At 40.3% G+C, this 13,516-nt stretch overlaps 7 protein-coding genes and 1 pseudogene across 7 annotated transcripts; all 8 read left to right on the top strand.

The window, feature by feature from the left end:
* The first annotated feature begins 710 nt into the window (after nt 1-710).
* Nucleotides 711-1,388, top strand: LOC135051218 (spindlin-W-like). Its single transcript, XM_063957321.1, has one exon. The coding sequence runs from the start codon at nt 711-713 to the stop codon at nt 1,386-1,388; it is 678 nt and encodes a 225-aa protein (XP_063813391.1).
* A 763-nt stretch (nt 1,389-2,151) lies between these two features.
* On the top strand, nt 2,152-2,832 carry LOC135051219 (spindlin-W-like). Its single transcript, XM_063957322.1, has one exon. The coding sequence runs from the start codon at nt 2,155-2,157 to the stop codon at nt 2,830-2,832; it is 678 nt and encodes a 225-aa protein (XP_063813392.1). The 5' UTR covers nt 2,152-2,154.
* A 2,221-nt stretch (nt 2,833-5,053) lies between these two features.
* LOC135051217 (spindlin-W-like) lies at nt 5,054-5,734 on the top strand. The gene has a single exon (XM_063957320.1). The coding sequence runs from the start codon at nt 5,057-5,059 to the stop codon at nt 5,732-5,734; it is 678 nt and encodes a 225-aa protein (XP_063813390.1). The 5' UTR covers nt 5,054-5,056.
* Nucleotides 5,735-6,506: 772 nt separating this feature from the next.
* On the top strand, nt 6,507-7,184 carry LOC135051216 (spindlin-W-like). The gene has a single exon (XM_063957319.1). It carries the CDS (start codon nt 6,507-6,509, stop codon nt 7,182-7,184), a length of 678 nt encoding a protein of 225 aa, XP_063813389.1.
* Nucleotides 7,185-7,944: 760 nt separating this feature from the next.
* Nucleotides 7,945-9,066, top strand: LOC135051215 (spindlin-W-like; annotated as a pseudogene).
* A 762-nt stretch (nt 9,067-9,828) lies between these two features.
* On the top strand, nt 9,829-10,509 carry LOC135051214 (spindlin-W-like). The gene has a single exon (XM_063957318.1). The coding sequence runs from the start codon at nt 9,832-9,834 to the stop codon at nt 10,507-10,509; it is 678 nt and encodes a 225-aa protein (XP_063813388.1). The 5' UTR covers nt 9,829-9,831.
* Nucleotides 10,510-11,278: 769 nt separating this feature from the next.
* Nucleotides 11,279-11,959, top strand: LOC135051213 (spindlin-W-like). Its single transcript, XM_063957317.1, has one exon. It carries the CDS (start codon nt 11,282-11,284, stop codon nt 11,957-11,959), a length of 678 nt encoding a protein of 225 aa, XP_063813387.1. The 5' UTR covers nt 11,279-11,281.
* Nucleotides 11,960-12,732: 773 nt separating this feature from the next.
* Nucleotides 12,733-13,410, top strand: LOC135051212 (spindlin-W-like). The gene has a single exon (XM_063957316.1). It carries the CDS (start codon nt 12,733-12,735, stop codon nt 13,408-13,410), a length of 678 nt encoding a protein of 225 aa, XP_063813386.1.
* The last annotated feature ends 106 nt before the right edge of the window (nt 13,411-13,516 follow it).

Genomic DNA, 13,516 nt, shown 5'->3' with positions numbered 1-13,516 from the left:
GAAAGTCGCTGCTTTCTGATTACAGAAATGGTCAGCTATTCCTGCGAATCCACAATCCCTTCCCAGAGGAAAAAGAAATTGAGAAACCGTTGTTTGAGAACGTTTGTTCTCTTACCCTTACAAAGGAACAAACCACTTTCCAAGCAGACTGACATTTTTGGGATTATGGAAACATAATGTTTTTGAATATAAATCCTAATGTAGGTGGTGTATTACAGCAAAAGAGTGCAAGAGACCAGCCATGCAGTTTCTGAAATATTATGACAAAATGTTACTGTATTTCATAAGCACTCATTCCTAACTCTGCTAAGTACTGTTTGGTATACTGTATCTGGCTTCCATGAGGTAGTTGTCCATTATTTCAGCTTCCATTGACCTTTTTGAAAGCAGTAGAAGTTATCGATTCTTTTTTTTATTCCCCCCCCCCTATTTTTAATTTTCTCCTGCATAGCCCAGTAAAATGTTGCAATGTTAAGTATTGACTTGTGCCTTTTGGGGGTCCACTTCTTCACCAAACCCAGCCAAATCTCAACCTAACCCTCTGTTCCACGTTCTCTATGTACCCCATCTGTGTCACCCATGTCTGTCTACCCCTCCCCTTTAGATTGTAAACTCTTACGAGCAGGGCCCTCTTCCCTCGTGTGCTTATCCATTGTCTTACTTTAATAATCTTCAACTGTACCACATCTCATAAGAAACATTGAAACAATATGGGACCAGGTAAACCAATCTCCCAGCCAAGGCGAAATATTGTAGGCTGTAGAATACAGCATGGGTGGAAAGAGGGCAGTGGGCCAATAACCCAGTGGAAAGGAACAGTTCTGGATCAAGTACCAGTGAATCCCTCCCTCTATCTTATAAAGTATGATGGATTTGATTGTGTCTATGAACTTGAGCTTCACAAGTATGAAAGGGTGTCTGCTCTTGAAGTTCTACCAGACAGAGTTGCCTCATCCCGAATCAGCAATGCCCATTTGGCTGACACAATGATTGGTAAAGCAGTGGAGCATATGTTTGAAACAGAGGATGGTTCCAAGGATGAGTGGCGAGGGATGGTATTTGCACGAGCACCTATTATGAACACATGGTTTTATTATTATGTAACCTATGAAAAGGACCCAGTCTTATATATGTATCAACTTTTAGATGGCTATAAGGAAGGAGATCTACGGATCATGCCAGATTCAAATGATTCCCCTCCAGCTGAAAGAGAACCAGGGGAGGTTGTAGAAAGCCTGGTGGGCAAGCAAGTGGAATATGCCAAAGAAGATGGCTTAAAAAGGACTGGCATGGTTATTCATCAAGTTGAAGCTGAACCATCTGTGCACTTCATTAAGTTTGATGACGATTTCCATATTTATGTCTACGATTTGGTGAAGACATCCTAAATGGGATTCTGTAGTTGTTTTTTTTGCCAAACGTAATCTAATGTAAACATTTGTAGAAAGTCGCTGCTTTCTGATTACAGAAATGCTCAGATATTCCTGCGAATCCACAATCCCTTCCCAGAGGAAAAAGAAATTGAGAAACCGTTGTTTGAGAACGTTTGTTCTCTTACCCTTACAAAGGAACAAACCACTTTCCAAGCAGACTGACGTTTTTGGGATTATGGAAACATAATGTTTTTGAATATAAATCCTAAAGCAGGTGGTGTATTACAGCAAAAGAGTGCAAGAGACCAGCCATGCAGTTTCTGAAATATTATGACAAAATGTTACTGTATTTCATAAGCACTCATTCCTAACTCTGCTAAGTACTGTTTGGTATACTGTATCTGGCTTCCATGAGGTAGTTGTCCATTATTTCAGCTTCCATTGACCTTTTTGAAAGCAGTAGAAGTTATCGATTCTTTTTTTTATTCCCCCCCCCCCTATTTTTAATTTTCTACTGCATAGCCCAGTAAAATGTTGCAGTGTTAAGTATTGACTTGTGCCTTTTGGGGGTCCACTTCTTCACCAAACCCAGCCAAATCTCAACCTAACCCTCTGTTCCACGTTCTCTATGTACCCCATCTGTGTCACCCATGTCTGTCTACCCCTCCCCTTTAGATTGTAAACTCTTATGAGCAGGGCCCTCTTCCCTCATGTGCTTATCCATTGTCTTACTTTAATAATCTTCAACTGTACCACATCTCATAAGAAACATTGAAACAATATGGGACCAAGTAAACCAATCTCCCAGCCAAGGCGAAATATTGTAGGCTGTAGAATACAGCATGGGTGGAAAGAGGGCAGTGGGCCAATAACCCAGTGGAAAGGAACAGTTCTGGATCAAGTACCAGTGAATCCCTCCCTCTATCTTATAAAGTATGATGGATTTGATTGTGTCTATGGACTTGAGCTTCACAAGTATGAAAGGGTGTCTGCTCTTGAAGTTCTACCCGATAGAGTTGCCTCATCCCGAATCAGCAATGCCCATTTGGCTGACACAATGATTGGTAAAGCAGTGGAGCATATGTTTGAAATAGAGGATGGTTCCATGGATGAGTGGCGAGGGATGGTATTAGCACGAGCACCTATTATGAACACATGGTTTTATTATTATGTAACCTATGAAAAGGACCCAGTCTTATATATGTATCAACTTTTAGATGACTATAAGGAAGGAGATCTACGGATCATGCCAGATTCAAATGATTCCCGTCCAGCTGAAAGAGAACCAGGGGAAGTTGTGGAAAGCCTGGTGGGCAAGCAGGTGGAATATGCCAAAGAAGATGGCTTAAAAAGGACTGGCATGGTTATTCATCAAGTTGAAGCTGAACCATCTGTGTACTTTATTAAGTTTGAAGACGATTTCCATATTTATGTCTACGATTTGGTAAAAACATCCTAAATGGGATTCTGTAGTTTTTTGTTTTTTTTTTACAAATGTAATCTAATGTAAACATTTGTAGAAAGTCGCTGCTTTCTGATTACAGAAATGGTCAGCTATTCCTGCGAATCCACAATCCCTTCCCAGAGGAAAAAGAAATTGAGAAACCATTGTTTGAGAACGTTTGTTCTCTTACCCTTACAAAGGAACAAACCACTCTCCAAGCAGACTGACGTTTTTGGGATTATGAAAACATAATGTTTTTGAATATAAATCCTAAAGCAGGTGGTGTATTACAGCAAAAGAGTGCAAGAGACCAGCCATGCAGTTTCTGAAATATTATGACAAAATGTTACTGTATTTCATAAGCACTCATTCCTAACTCTGCTAAGTACTGTTTGGTAGACTGTATCTGGCTTCCATGAGGTAGTTGTCCATTATTTCAGCTTCCATTGACCTTTTTGAAAGCAGTAGAAGTTATCGATTCTTTTTTTATTTCCCCCCCCCATTATTTTTTATTTTCTACTGCATAGCCCAGTAAAATGTTGCAATGTTAAGTATTGACTTGTGCCTTTTGGGGGTCCACTTCTTCACCAAACCCAGCCAAATCTCAACCTAACCCTCTGTTCCACGTTCTCTATGTACCCCATCTGTGTCACCCATGTCTGTCTACCCCTCCCCTTTAGATTGTAAACTCTTACGAGCAGGGCCCTCTTCCCTCGTGTGCTTATCCTTTGTCTTACTTTAATAATCTTCAACTGTACCACATCTCATAAGAAACATTGAAACAATATGGGACCAAGTAAACCAATCTCCCAGCCAAGGCAAAATATTGTAGGCTGTAGAATACAGCATGGGTGGAAAGAGGGCAGTGGGCCAATAACCCAGTGGAAAGGAACAGTTCTGGATCAAGTACCAGTGAATCCCTCCCTCTATCTTATAAAGTATGATGGATTTGATTGTGTCTATGGACTTGAGCTTCACAAGTATGAAAGGGTGTCTGCTCTTGAAGTTCTACCAAACAGAGTTGCCTCATCCCGAATCAGCAATGCCCATTTGGCTGACACAATGATTGGTAAAGCAGTGGAGCATATGTTTGAAACAGAGGATGGTTCCAAGGATGAGTGGCGAGGGATGGTATTAGCACGAGCACCTATTATGAACACATGGTTTTATTATTATGTAACCTATGAAAAGGACCCAGTCTTATATATGTATCAACTTTTAGATGGCTATAAGGAAGGAGATCTACGGATCATGCCAGATTCAAATGATTCCCCTCCAGCTGAAAGAGAACCAGGGGAGGTTGTGGAAAGCCTGGTGGGCAAGCAGGTGGAATATGCCAAAGAAAATGGCTTAAAAAAGACTGGCATGGTTATTCATCAAGTTGAAGCTGAACCATCTGTGTACTTTATTAAGTTTGATGACGATTTCCATATTTATGTCTACGATTTGGTGAAGACATCCTAAATGGGATTCTGTAGTTTTTTTTTTTTTTTTGCCAAACGTAATCTAATGTAAACTTTTGTAGAAAGTCGCTGCTTTCTGATTACAGAAATGGTCAGCTATTCCTGCGAATCCACAATCCCTTCCCAGAGGAAAAAGAAATTGAGAAACCGTTGTTTGAGAACGTTTGTTCTCTTACCCTTACAAAGGAACAAACCACTCTCCAAGCAGACTGACGTTTTTGGGATTATGAAAACATAATGTTTTTGAATATAAATCCTAAAGCAGGTGGTGTATTACAGCAAAAGAGTGCAAGAGACCAGCCATGCAGTTTCTGAAATATTATGACAAAATGTTACTGTATTTCATAAGCACTCATTCCTAACTCTGCTAAGTACTGTTTGGTAGACTGTATCTGGCTTCCATGAGGTAGTTGTCCATTATTTCAGCTTCCATTGACCTTTTTGAAAGCAGTAGAAGTTATCGATTCTTTTTTTTATTCCCCCCCCCCCCCCCTATTTTTAATTTTCTACTGCATAGCCCAGTAAAATGTTGCAATGTTAAGTATTGACTTGTGCCTTTTGGGGGTCCACTTCTTCACCAAACCCAGCCAAATCTCAACCTATCCCTCTGTTCCACGTTCTCTATGTACCCCATCTGTGTCACCCATGTCTGTCTACCCCTCCCCTTTAGATTGTAAACTCTTACGAGCAGGGCCCTCTTCCCTCGTGTGCTTATCCTTTGTCTTACTTTAATAATCTTCAACTGTACCACATCTCATAAGAAACATTGAAACAATATGGGACCAAGTAAACCAATCTCCCAGCCAAGGCGAAATATTGTAGGCTGTAGAATACAGCATGGGTGGAAAGAGGGCAGTGGGCCAATAACCCAGTGGAAAGGAACAGTTCTGGATCAAGTACCAGTGAATCCCTCCCTCTATCTTATAAAGTATGATGGATTTGATTGTGTCTATGGACTTGAGCTTCACAAGTATGAAAGGGTGTCTGCTCTTGAAGTTCTACCAAACAGAGTTGCCTCATCCCGAATCAGCAATGCCCATTTGGCTGACACAATGATTGGTAAAGCAGTGGAGCATATGTTTGAAACAGAGGATGGTTCCAAGGATGAGTGGCGAGGGATGGTATTAGCACGAGCACCTATTATGAACACATGGTTTTATTATTATGTAACCTATGAAAAGGACCCAGTCTTATATATGTATCAACTTTTAGATGGCTATAAGGAAGGAGATCTACGGATCATGCCAGATTCAAATGATTCCCCTCCAGCTGAAAGAGAACCAGGGGAGGTTGTGGAAAGCCTGGTGGGCAAGCAGGTGGAATATGCCAAAGAAAATAGCTTAAAAAAGACTGGCATGGTTATTCATCAAGTTGAAGCTGAACCATCTGTGTACTTTATTAAGTTTGATGACGATTTCCATATTTATGTCTACGATTTGGTGAAGACATCCTAAATGGGATTCTGTAGTTTTTTTTTTTTTTTTGCCAAACGTAATCTAATGTAAACTTTTGTAGAAAGTCGCTGCTTTCTGATTACAGAAATGGTCAGCTATTCCTGCGAATCCACAATCCCTTCCCAGAGGAAAAAGAAATTGAGAAACCGTTGTTTGAGAACGTTTGTTCTCTTACCCTTACAAAGGAACAAACCACTTTCCAAGCAGACTGACATTTTTGGGATTATGGAAACATAATGTTTTTGAATATAAATCCTAATGTAGGTGGTGTATTACAGCAAAAGAGTGCAAGAGACCAGCCATGCAGTTTCTGAAATATTATGACAAAATGTTACTGTATTTCATAAGCACTCATTCCTAACTCTGCTAAGTACTGTTTGGTATACTGTATCTGGCTTCCATGAGGTAGTTGTCCATTATTTCAGCTTCCATTGACCTTTTTGAAAGCAGTAGAAGTTATCGATTCTTTTTTTTATTCCCCCCCCCCCCTATTTTTAATTTTCTCCTGCATAGCCCAGTAAAATGTTGCAATGTTAAGTATTGACTTGTGCCTTTTGGGGGTCCACTTCTTCACCTAACCCAGCCAAATCTCAACCTAACCCTCTGTTCCACGTTCTCTATGTACCCCATCTGTGTCACCCATGTCTGTCTACCCCTCCCCTTTAGATTGTAAACTCTTACGAGCAGGGCCCTCTTCCCTCATGTGCTTATCCATTGTCTTACTTTAATAATCTTCAACTGTACCACATCTCATAAGAAACATTGAAACAATATGGGACCAGGTAAACCAATCTCCCAGCCAAGGCGAAATATTGTAGGCTGTAGAATACAGCATGGGTGGAAAGAGGGCAGTGGGCCAATAACCCAGTGGAAAGGAACAGTTCTGGATCAAGTACCAGTGAATCCCTCCCTCTATCTTATAAAGTATGATGGATTTGATTGTGTCTATGAACTTGAGCTTCACAAGTATGAAAGGGTGTCTGCTCTTGAAGTTCTACCAGACAGAGTTGCCTCATCCCGACTCAGCAATGCCCATTTGGCTGACACAAAGATTGGTAAAGCAGTGGAGCATATGTTTGAAACAGAGGATGGTTCCAAGGATGAGTGGCGAGGGATGGTATTAGCACGAGCACCTATTATGAACACGTGGTTTTATTATTATGTTACCTATGAAAAGGACCCAGTCTTATATATGTATCAACTTTTAGATGGCTATAAGGAAGGAGATCTACGGATCATGCCAGATTTAAATGATTCCCCTCCAGCTGAAAGAGTACCAGGGGAGGTTGTGGAAAGCCTGGTGGGCAAGCAGGTGGAATATGCCAAAGAAGATGGCTTAAAAAGGACTGGCATGGTTATTCATCAAGTTGAAGCTGAACCATCTGTGTACTTTATTAAGTTTGATGACGATTTCCATATTTATGTCTACGATTTGGTGAAGACATCTTAAATGGGATTCTGTATTTTTTTTTTTTTTTTTGCCAAACGTAATCTAATGTAAACATTTGTAGAAAGTCGCTGCTTTCTGATTACAGAAATGGTCAGCTATTCCTGCGAATCCACAATCCCTTCCCAGAGGAAAAAGAAATTGAGAAACCGTTGTTTGAGAACGTTTGTTCTCTTACCCTTACAAAGGAACAAACCACTTTCCAAGCAGACTGACGTTTTTGGGATTATGGAAACATAATGTTTTTGAATATAAATCCTAAAGCAGGTGGTGTATTACAGCAAAAGAGTGCAAGAGACCAGCCATGCAGTTTCTGAAATATTATGACAAAATGTTACTGTATTTCATAAGCACTCATTCCTAACTCTGCTAAGTACTGTTTGGTATACTGTATCTGGCTTCCATGAGGTAGTTGTCCATTATTTCAGCTTCCATTGACCTTTTTGAAAGCAGTAGAAGTTATCGATTCCCCCCTTCCCCTATTTTTAATTTTCTACTGCATAGCCCAGTAAAATGTTGCAATGTTAAGTATTGACTTGTGCCTTTTGGGGGTCCACTTCTTCACCAAACCCAGCCAAATCTCAACCTAACCCTCTGTTCCACGTTCTCTATGTACCCCATATGTGTCACCCATGTCTGTCTACCCCTCCCCTTTAGATTGTAAACTCTTATGAGCAGGGCCCTCTTCCCTCATGTGCTTATCCATTGTCTTACTTTAATAATCTTCAACTGTACCACATCTCATAAGAAACATTGAAACAATATGGGACCAGGTAAACCAATCTCCCAGCCAAGGCGAAATATTGTAGGCTGTAGAATACAGCATGGGTGGAAAGAGGGCAGTGGGCCAATAACCCAGTGGAAAGGAACAGTTCTGGATCAAGTACCAGTGAATCCCTCCCTCTATCTTATAAAGTATGATGGATTTGATTGTGTCTATGAACTTGAGCTTCACAAGTATGAAAGGGTGTCTGCTCTTGAAGTTCTACCAGACAGAGTTGCCTCATCCCGAATCAGCAATGCCCATTTGGCTGACACAAGGATTGGTAAAGCAGTGGAGCATATGTTTGAAACAGAGGATGGTTCCAAGGATGAGTGGCGAGGGATGGTATTAGCACGAGCACCTATTATGAACACGTGGTTTTATTACAGGTTGAGTATCCCATATCCAAATATTCCGAAATACGGAATATTCCGAAATACGGAGTTTCTTGAGTGAGAGTGAGATAGTGAAACCTTTGTTTTTTGATGGCTCAATGTACACAAACTTTGTTTAATACACAAAGTTATTAAAAATATTGTATTAAATGACCTTCAGGCTGTGTGTATAAGATGTATATGAAACATAAATGAATTGTGTGAATGTACACACACTTTGCTTGATGCACAAAGTTATAAAAAATATTGGCTAAAATGACCTTCAGGCTGTGTGTATAAGGTGTATATGTAACATAAATGCATTCTGTGCTTAAATTTAGGTCCCATCACCATGATATCTCATTATGGTATGCAATTATTCCAAAATACGGAAAAATCCGATATCCAAAATACCTCTGGTCCCAAGCATTTTGGATAAGGGATACTCAACCTGTATTATGTAACCTATGAAAAGGACCCAGACTTATATATGTATCAACTTTTAGATGGCTAAAAGGAAGGAGATCTACGGATCATGCCAGATTCAAATGATTCCCCTCCAGCTGAAAGAGAACCAGGGGAGGTTGTGGAAAGCCTGGTGGGCAAGCAAGTGGAATATGCCAAAGAAGATGGCTTAAAAAGGACTGGCATGGTTATTCATCAAGTTGAAGCTGAACCATCTGTGCACTTCATTAAGTTTGATGACGATTTCCATATTTATGTCTACGATTTGGTGAAGACATCCTAAATGGGATTCTGTAGTTTTTTTTTTTGCCAAACGTAATCTAATGTAAACATTTGTAGAAAGTCGCTGCTTTCTGATTACAGAAATGCTCAGATATTCCTGCGAATCCACAATCCTTTCCCAGAGGAAAAAGAAATTGAGAAACCGTTGTTTGAGAACGTTTGTTCTCTTACGCTTACAAAGGAACAAACCACTTTCCAAGCAGACTGACGTTTTTGGGATTATGGCAACATAATGTTTTTGAATATAAATCCTAAAGCAGGTGGTGTATTACAGCAAAAGAGTGCAAGAGACCAGCCATGCAGTTTCTGAAATATTATGACAAAATGTTACTGTATTTCATAAGCACTCATTCCTAACTCTGCTAAGTACTGTTTGGTATACTGTATCTGGCTTCCATGAGGTAGTTGTCCATTATTTCAGCTTCCATTGACCTTTTTGAAAGCAGTAGAAGTTATCGATTCTTTTTTTTATTCCCCCCCCCCTATTTTTAATTTTCTACTGCATAGCCCAGTAAAATGTTGCAATGTTAAGTATTCACTTGTGCCTTTTGGGGGTCCACTTCTTCACCAAACCCAGCCAAATCTCAACCTAACCCTCTGTTCCACGTTCTCTATGTACCCCATCTGTGTCACCCATGTCTGTCTACCCCTCCCCTTTAGATTGTAAACTCTTATGAGCAGGGCCCTCTTCCCTCATGTGCTTATCCATTGTCTTACTTTAATAATCTTCAACTGTACCACATCTCATAAGAAACATTGAAACAATATGGGACCAAGTAAACCAATCTCCCAGCCAAGGCGAAATATTGTAGGCTGTAGAATACAGCATGGGTGGAAAGAGGGCAGTGGGCCAATAACCCAGTGGAAAGGAACAGTTCTGGATCAAGTACCAGTGAATCCCTCCCTCTATCTTATAAAGTATGATGGATTTGATTGTGTCTATGGACTTGAGCTTCACAAGTATGAAAGGGTGTCTGCTCTTGAAGTTCTACCAAACAGAGTTGCCTCATCCCGAATCAGCAATGCCCATTTGGCTGACACAATGATTGGTAAAGCAGTGGAGCATATGTTTGAAACAGAGGATGGTTCCAAGGATGAGTGGCGAGGGATGGTATTAGCACGAGCACCTATTATGAACACATGGTTTTATTATTATGTAACCTATGAAAAGGACCCAGTCTTATATATGTATCAACTTTTAGATGGCTATAAGGAAGGAGATCTACGGATCATGCCAGATTCAAATGATTCCCCTCCAGCTGAAAGAGAACCAGGGGAGGTTGTGGAAAGCCTGGTGGGCAAGCAGGTGGAATATGCCAAAGAAAATGGCTTAAAAAAGACTGGCATGGTTATTCATCAAGTTGAAGCTGAACCATCTGTGTACTTTATTAAGTTTGATGACGATTTCCATATTTATGTCTACGATTTGGTGAAGACATCTTAAATGGGATTCTGTAGTTTTTTTTTTTTTTTTGCCAAACGTAATCTAATGTAAACTTTTGTAGAAAGTCGCTGCTTTCTGATTACAGAAATGGTCAGCTATTCCTGCGAATCCACAATCCCTTCCCAGAGGAAAAAGAAATTGAGAAACCGTTGTTTGAGAACGTTTGTTCTCTTACCCTTACAAAGGAACAAACCACTCTCCAAGCAGACTGACGTTTTTGGGATTATGAAAACATAATGTTTTTGAATATAAATCCTAAAGCAGGTGGTGTATTACAGCAAAAGAGTGCAAGAGACCAGCCATGCAGTTTCTGAAATATTATGACAAAATGTTACTGTATTTCATAAGCACTCATTCCTAACTCTGCTAAGTACTGTTTGGTAGACTGTATCTGGCTTCCATGAGGTAGTTGTCCATTATTTCAGCTTCCATTGACCTTTTTGAAAGCAGTAGAAGTTATCGATTCTTTTTTTTTTATTCCCCCCCCCCTATTTTTAATTTTCTACTGCATAGCCCAGTAAAATGTTGCAATGTTAAGTATTGACTTGTGCCTTTTGGGGGTCCACTTCTTCACCAAACCCAGCCAAATCTCAACCTATCCCTCTGTTCCACGTTCTCTATGTACCCCATCTGTGTCACCCATGTCTGTCTACCCCTCCCCTTTAGATTGTAAACTCTTACGAGCAGGGCCCTCTTCCCTCGTGTGCTTATCCTTTGTCTTACTTTAATAATCTTCAACTGTACCACATCTCATAAGAAACATTGAAACAATATGGGACCAAGTAAACCAATCTCCCAGCCAAGGCGAAATATTGTAGGCTGTAGAATACAGCATGGGTGGAAAGAGGGCAGTGGGCCAATAACCCAGTGGAAAGGAACAGTTCTGGATCAAGTACCAGTGAATCCCTCCCTCTATCTTATAAAGTATGATGGATTTGATTGTGTCTATGGACTTGAGCTTCACAAGTATGAAAGGGTGTCTGCTCTTGAAGTTCTACCAAACAGAGTTGCCTCATCCCGAATCAGCAATGCCCATTTGGCTGACACAATGATTGGTAAAGCAGTGGAGCATATGTTTGAAACAGAGGATGGTTCCAAGGATGAGTGGCGAGGGATGGTATTAGCACGAGCACCTATTATGAAAACATGGTTTTATTATTATGTAACCTATGAAAAGGACCCAGTCTTATATATGTATCAACTTTTAGATGGCTATAAGGAAGGAGATCTACGGATCATGCCAGATTCAAATGATTCCCCTCCAGCTGAAAGAGAACCAGGGGAGGTTGTGGAAAGCCTGGTGGGCAAGCAGGTGGAATATGCCAAAGAAAATGGCTTAAAAAAGACTGGCATGGTTATTCATCAAGTTGAAGCTGAACCATCTGTGTACTTTATTAAGTTTGATGACGATTTCCATATTTATGTCTACGATTTGGTGAAGACATCCTAAATGGGATTCTGTAGTTTTTTTTTTTTTTTTGCCAAACGTAATCTAATGTAAACTTTTGTAGAAAGTCGCTGCTTTCTGATTACAGAAATGGTCAGCTATTCCTGCGAATCCACAATCCCTTCCCAGAGGAAAAAGAAATTGAGAAACCGTTGTTTGAGAACGTTTGTTCTCTTACCCTTACAAAGGAACAAACCACTTTCCAAGCAGACTGACATTTTTGGGATTATGGAAACATAATGTTTTTGAATATAAATCCTAATGTAGGTGGTGTATTACAGCAAAAGAGTGCAAGAGACCAGCCATGCATTTTCTGAAATATTATGACAAAATGTTACTGTATTTCATAAGCACTCATTCCTAACTCTGCTAAGTACTGTTTGGTATACTGTATCTGGCTTCCATGAGGTAGTTGTCCATTATTTCAGCTTCCATTGACCTTTTTGAAAGCAGTAGAAGTTATCGATTCTTTTTTTTAATCCCCCCCCCCCCCTATTTTTAATTTTCTCCTGCATAGCCCAGTAAAATGTTGCAATGTTAAGTATTGACTTGTGCCTTTTGGGGGTCCACTTCTTCACCAAACCAAGCCAAATCTCAACCTAACCCTCTGTTCCATGTTCTCTATGTACCCCATCTGTGTCACCCATGTCTGTCTACCCCTCCCCTTTAGATTGTAAACTCTTACGAGCAGGGCCCTCTTCCCTCATGTGCTTATCCATTGTCTTACTTTAATAATCTTCAACTGTACCACATCTCATAAGAAACATTGAAACAATATGGGACCAGGTAAACCAATCTCCCAGCCAAGGCGAAATATTGTAGGCTGTAGAATACAGCATGGGTGGAAAGAGGGCAGTGGGCCAATAACCAAGTGGAAAGGAACAGTTCTGGATCAAGTACCAGTGAATCCCTCCCTCTATCTTATAAAGTATGATGAATTTGATTGTGTCTATGAACTTGAGCTTCACAAGTATGAAAGGGTGTCTGCTCTTGAAGTTCTACCAGACAGAGTTGCCTCATCCCGAATCAGCAATGCCCATTTGGCTGACACAAGGATTGGTAAAGCAGTGGAGCATATGTTTGAAACAGAGGATGGTTCCAAGGATGAGTGGCGAGGGATGGTATTAGCACGAGCACCTATTATGAACACGTGGTTTTATTATTATGTTACCTATGAAAAGGACCCAGTCTTATATATGTATCAACTTTTAGATGGCTATAAGGAAGGAGATCTACGGATCATGCCAGATTTAAATGATTCCCCACCAGCTGAAAGAGTACCAGGGGAGGTTGTGGAAAGCCTGGTGGGCAAGCAGGTGGAATATGCCAAAGAAGATGGCTTAAAAAGGACTGGCATGGTTATTCATCAAGTTGAAGCTGAACCATCTGTGTACTTTATTAAGTTTGATGACGATTTCCATATTTATGTCTACGATTTGGTGAAGACATCTTAAATGGGATTCTGTAGTTTTTTTTTTTTTTTTGCCAAACGTAATCTAATGTAAACATTTGTAGAAAGTCGCTGCTTTCTGATTACAGAAATGGTCAGCTATTCCTGCG

Source organism: Pseudophryne corroboree, chromosome 2, assembly GCF_028390025.1.
Source record: "Pseudophryne corroboree isolate aPseCor3 chromosome 2, aPseCor3.hap2, whole genome shotgun sequence".
Lineage (NCBI taxonomy): Eukaryota > Metazoa > Chordata > Amphibia > Anura > Myobatrachidae > Pseudophryne > Pseudophryne corroboree.
Note: the sequence above shows the minus strand (reverse complement) of the source record. Positions and strands in the feature narration are given on the sequence as shown.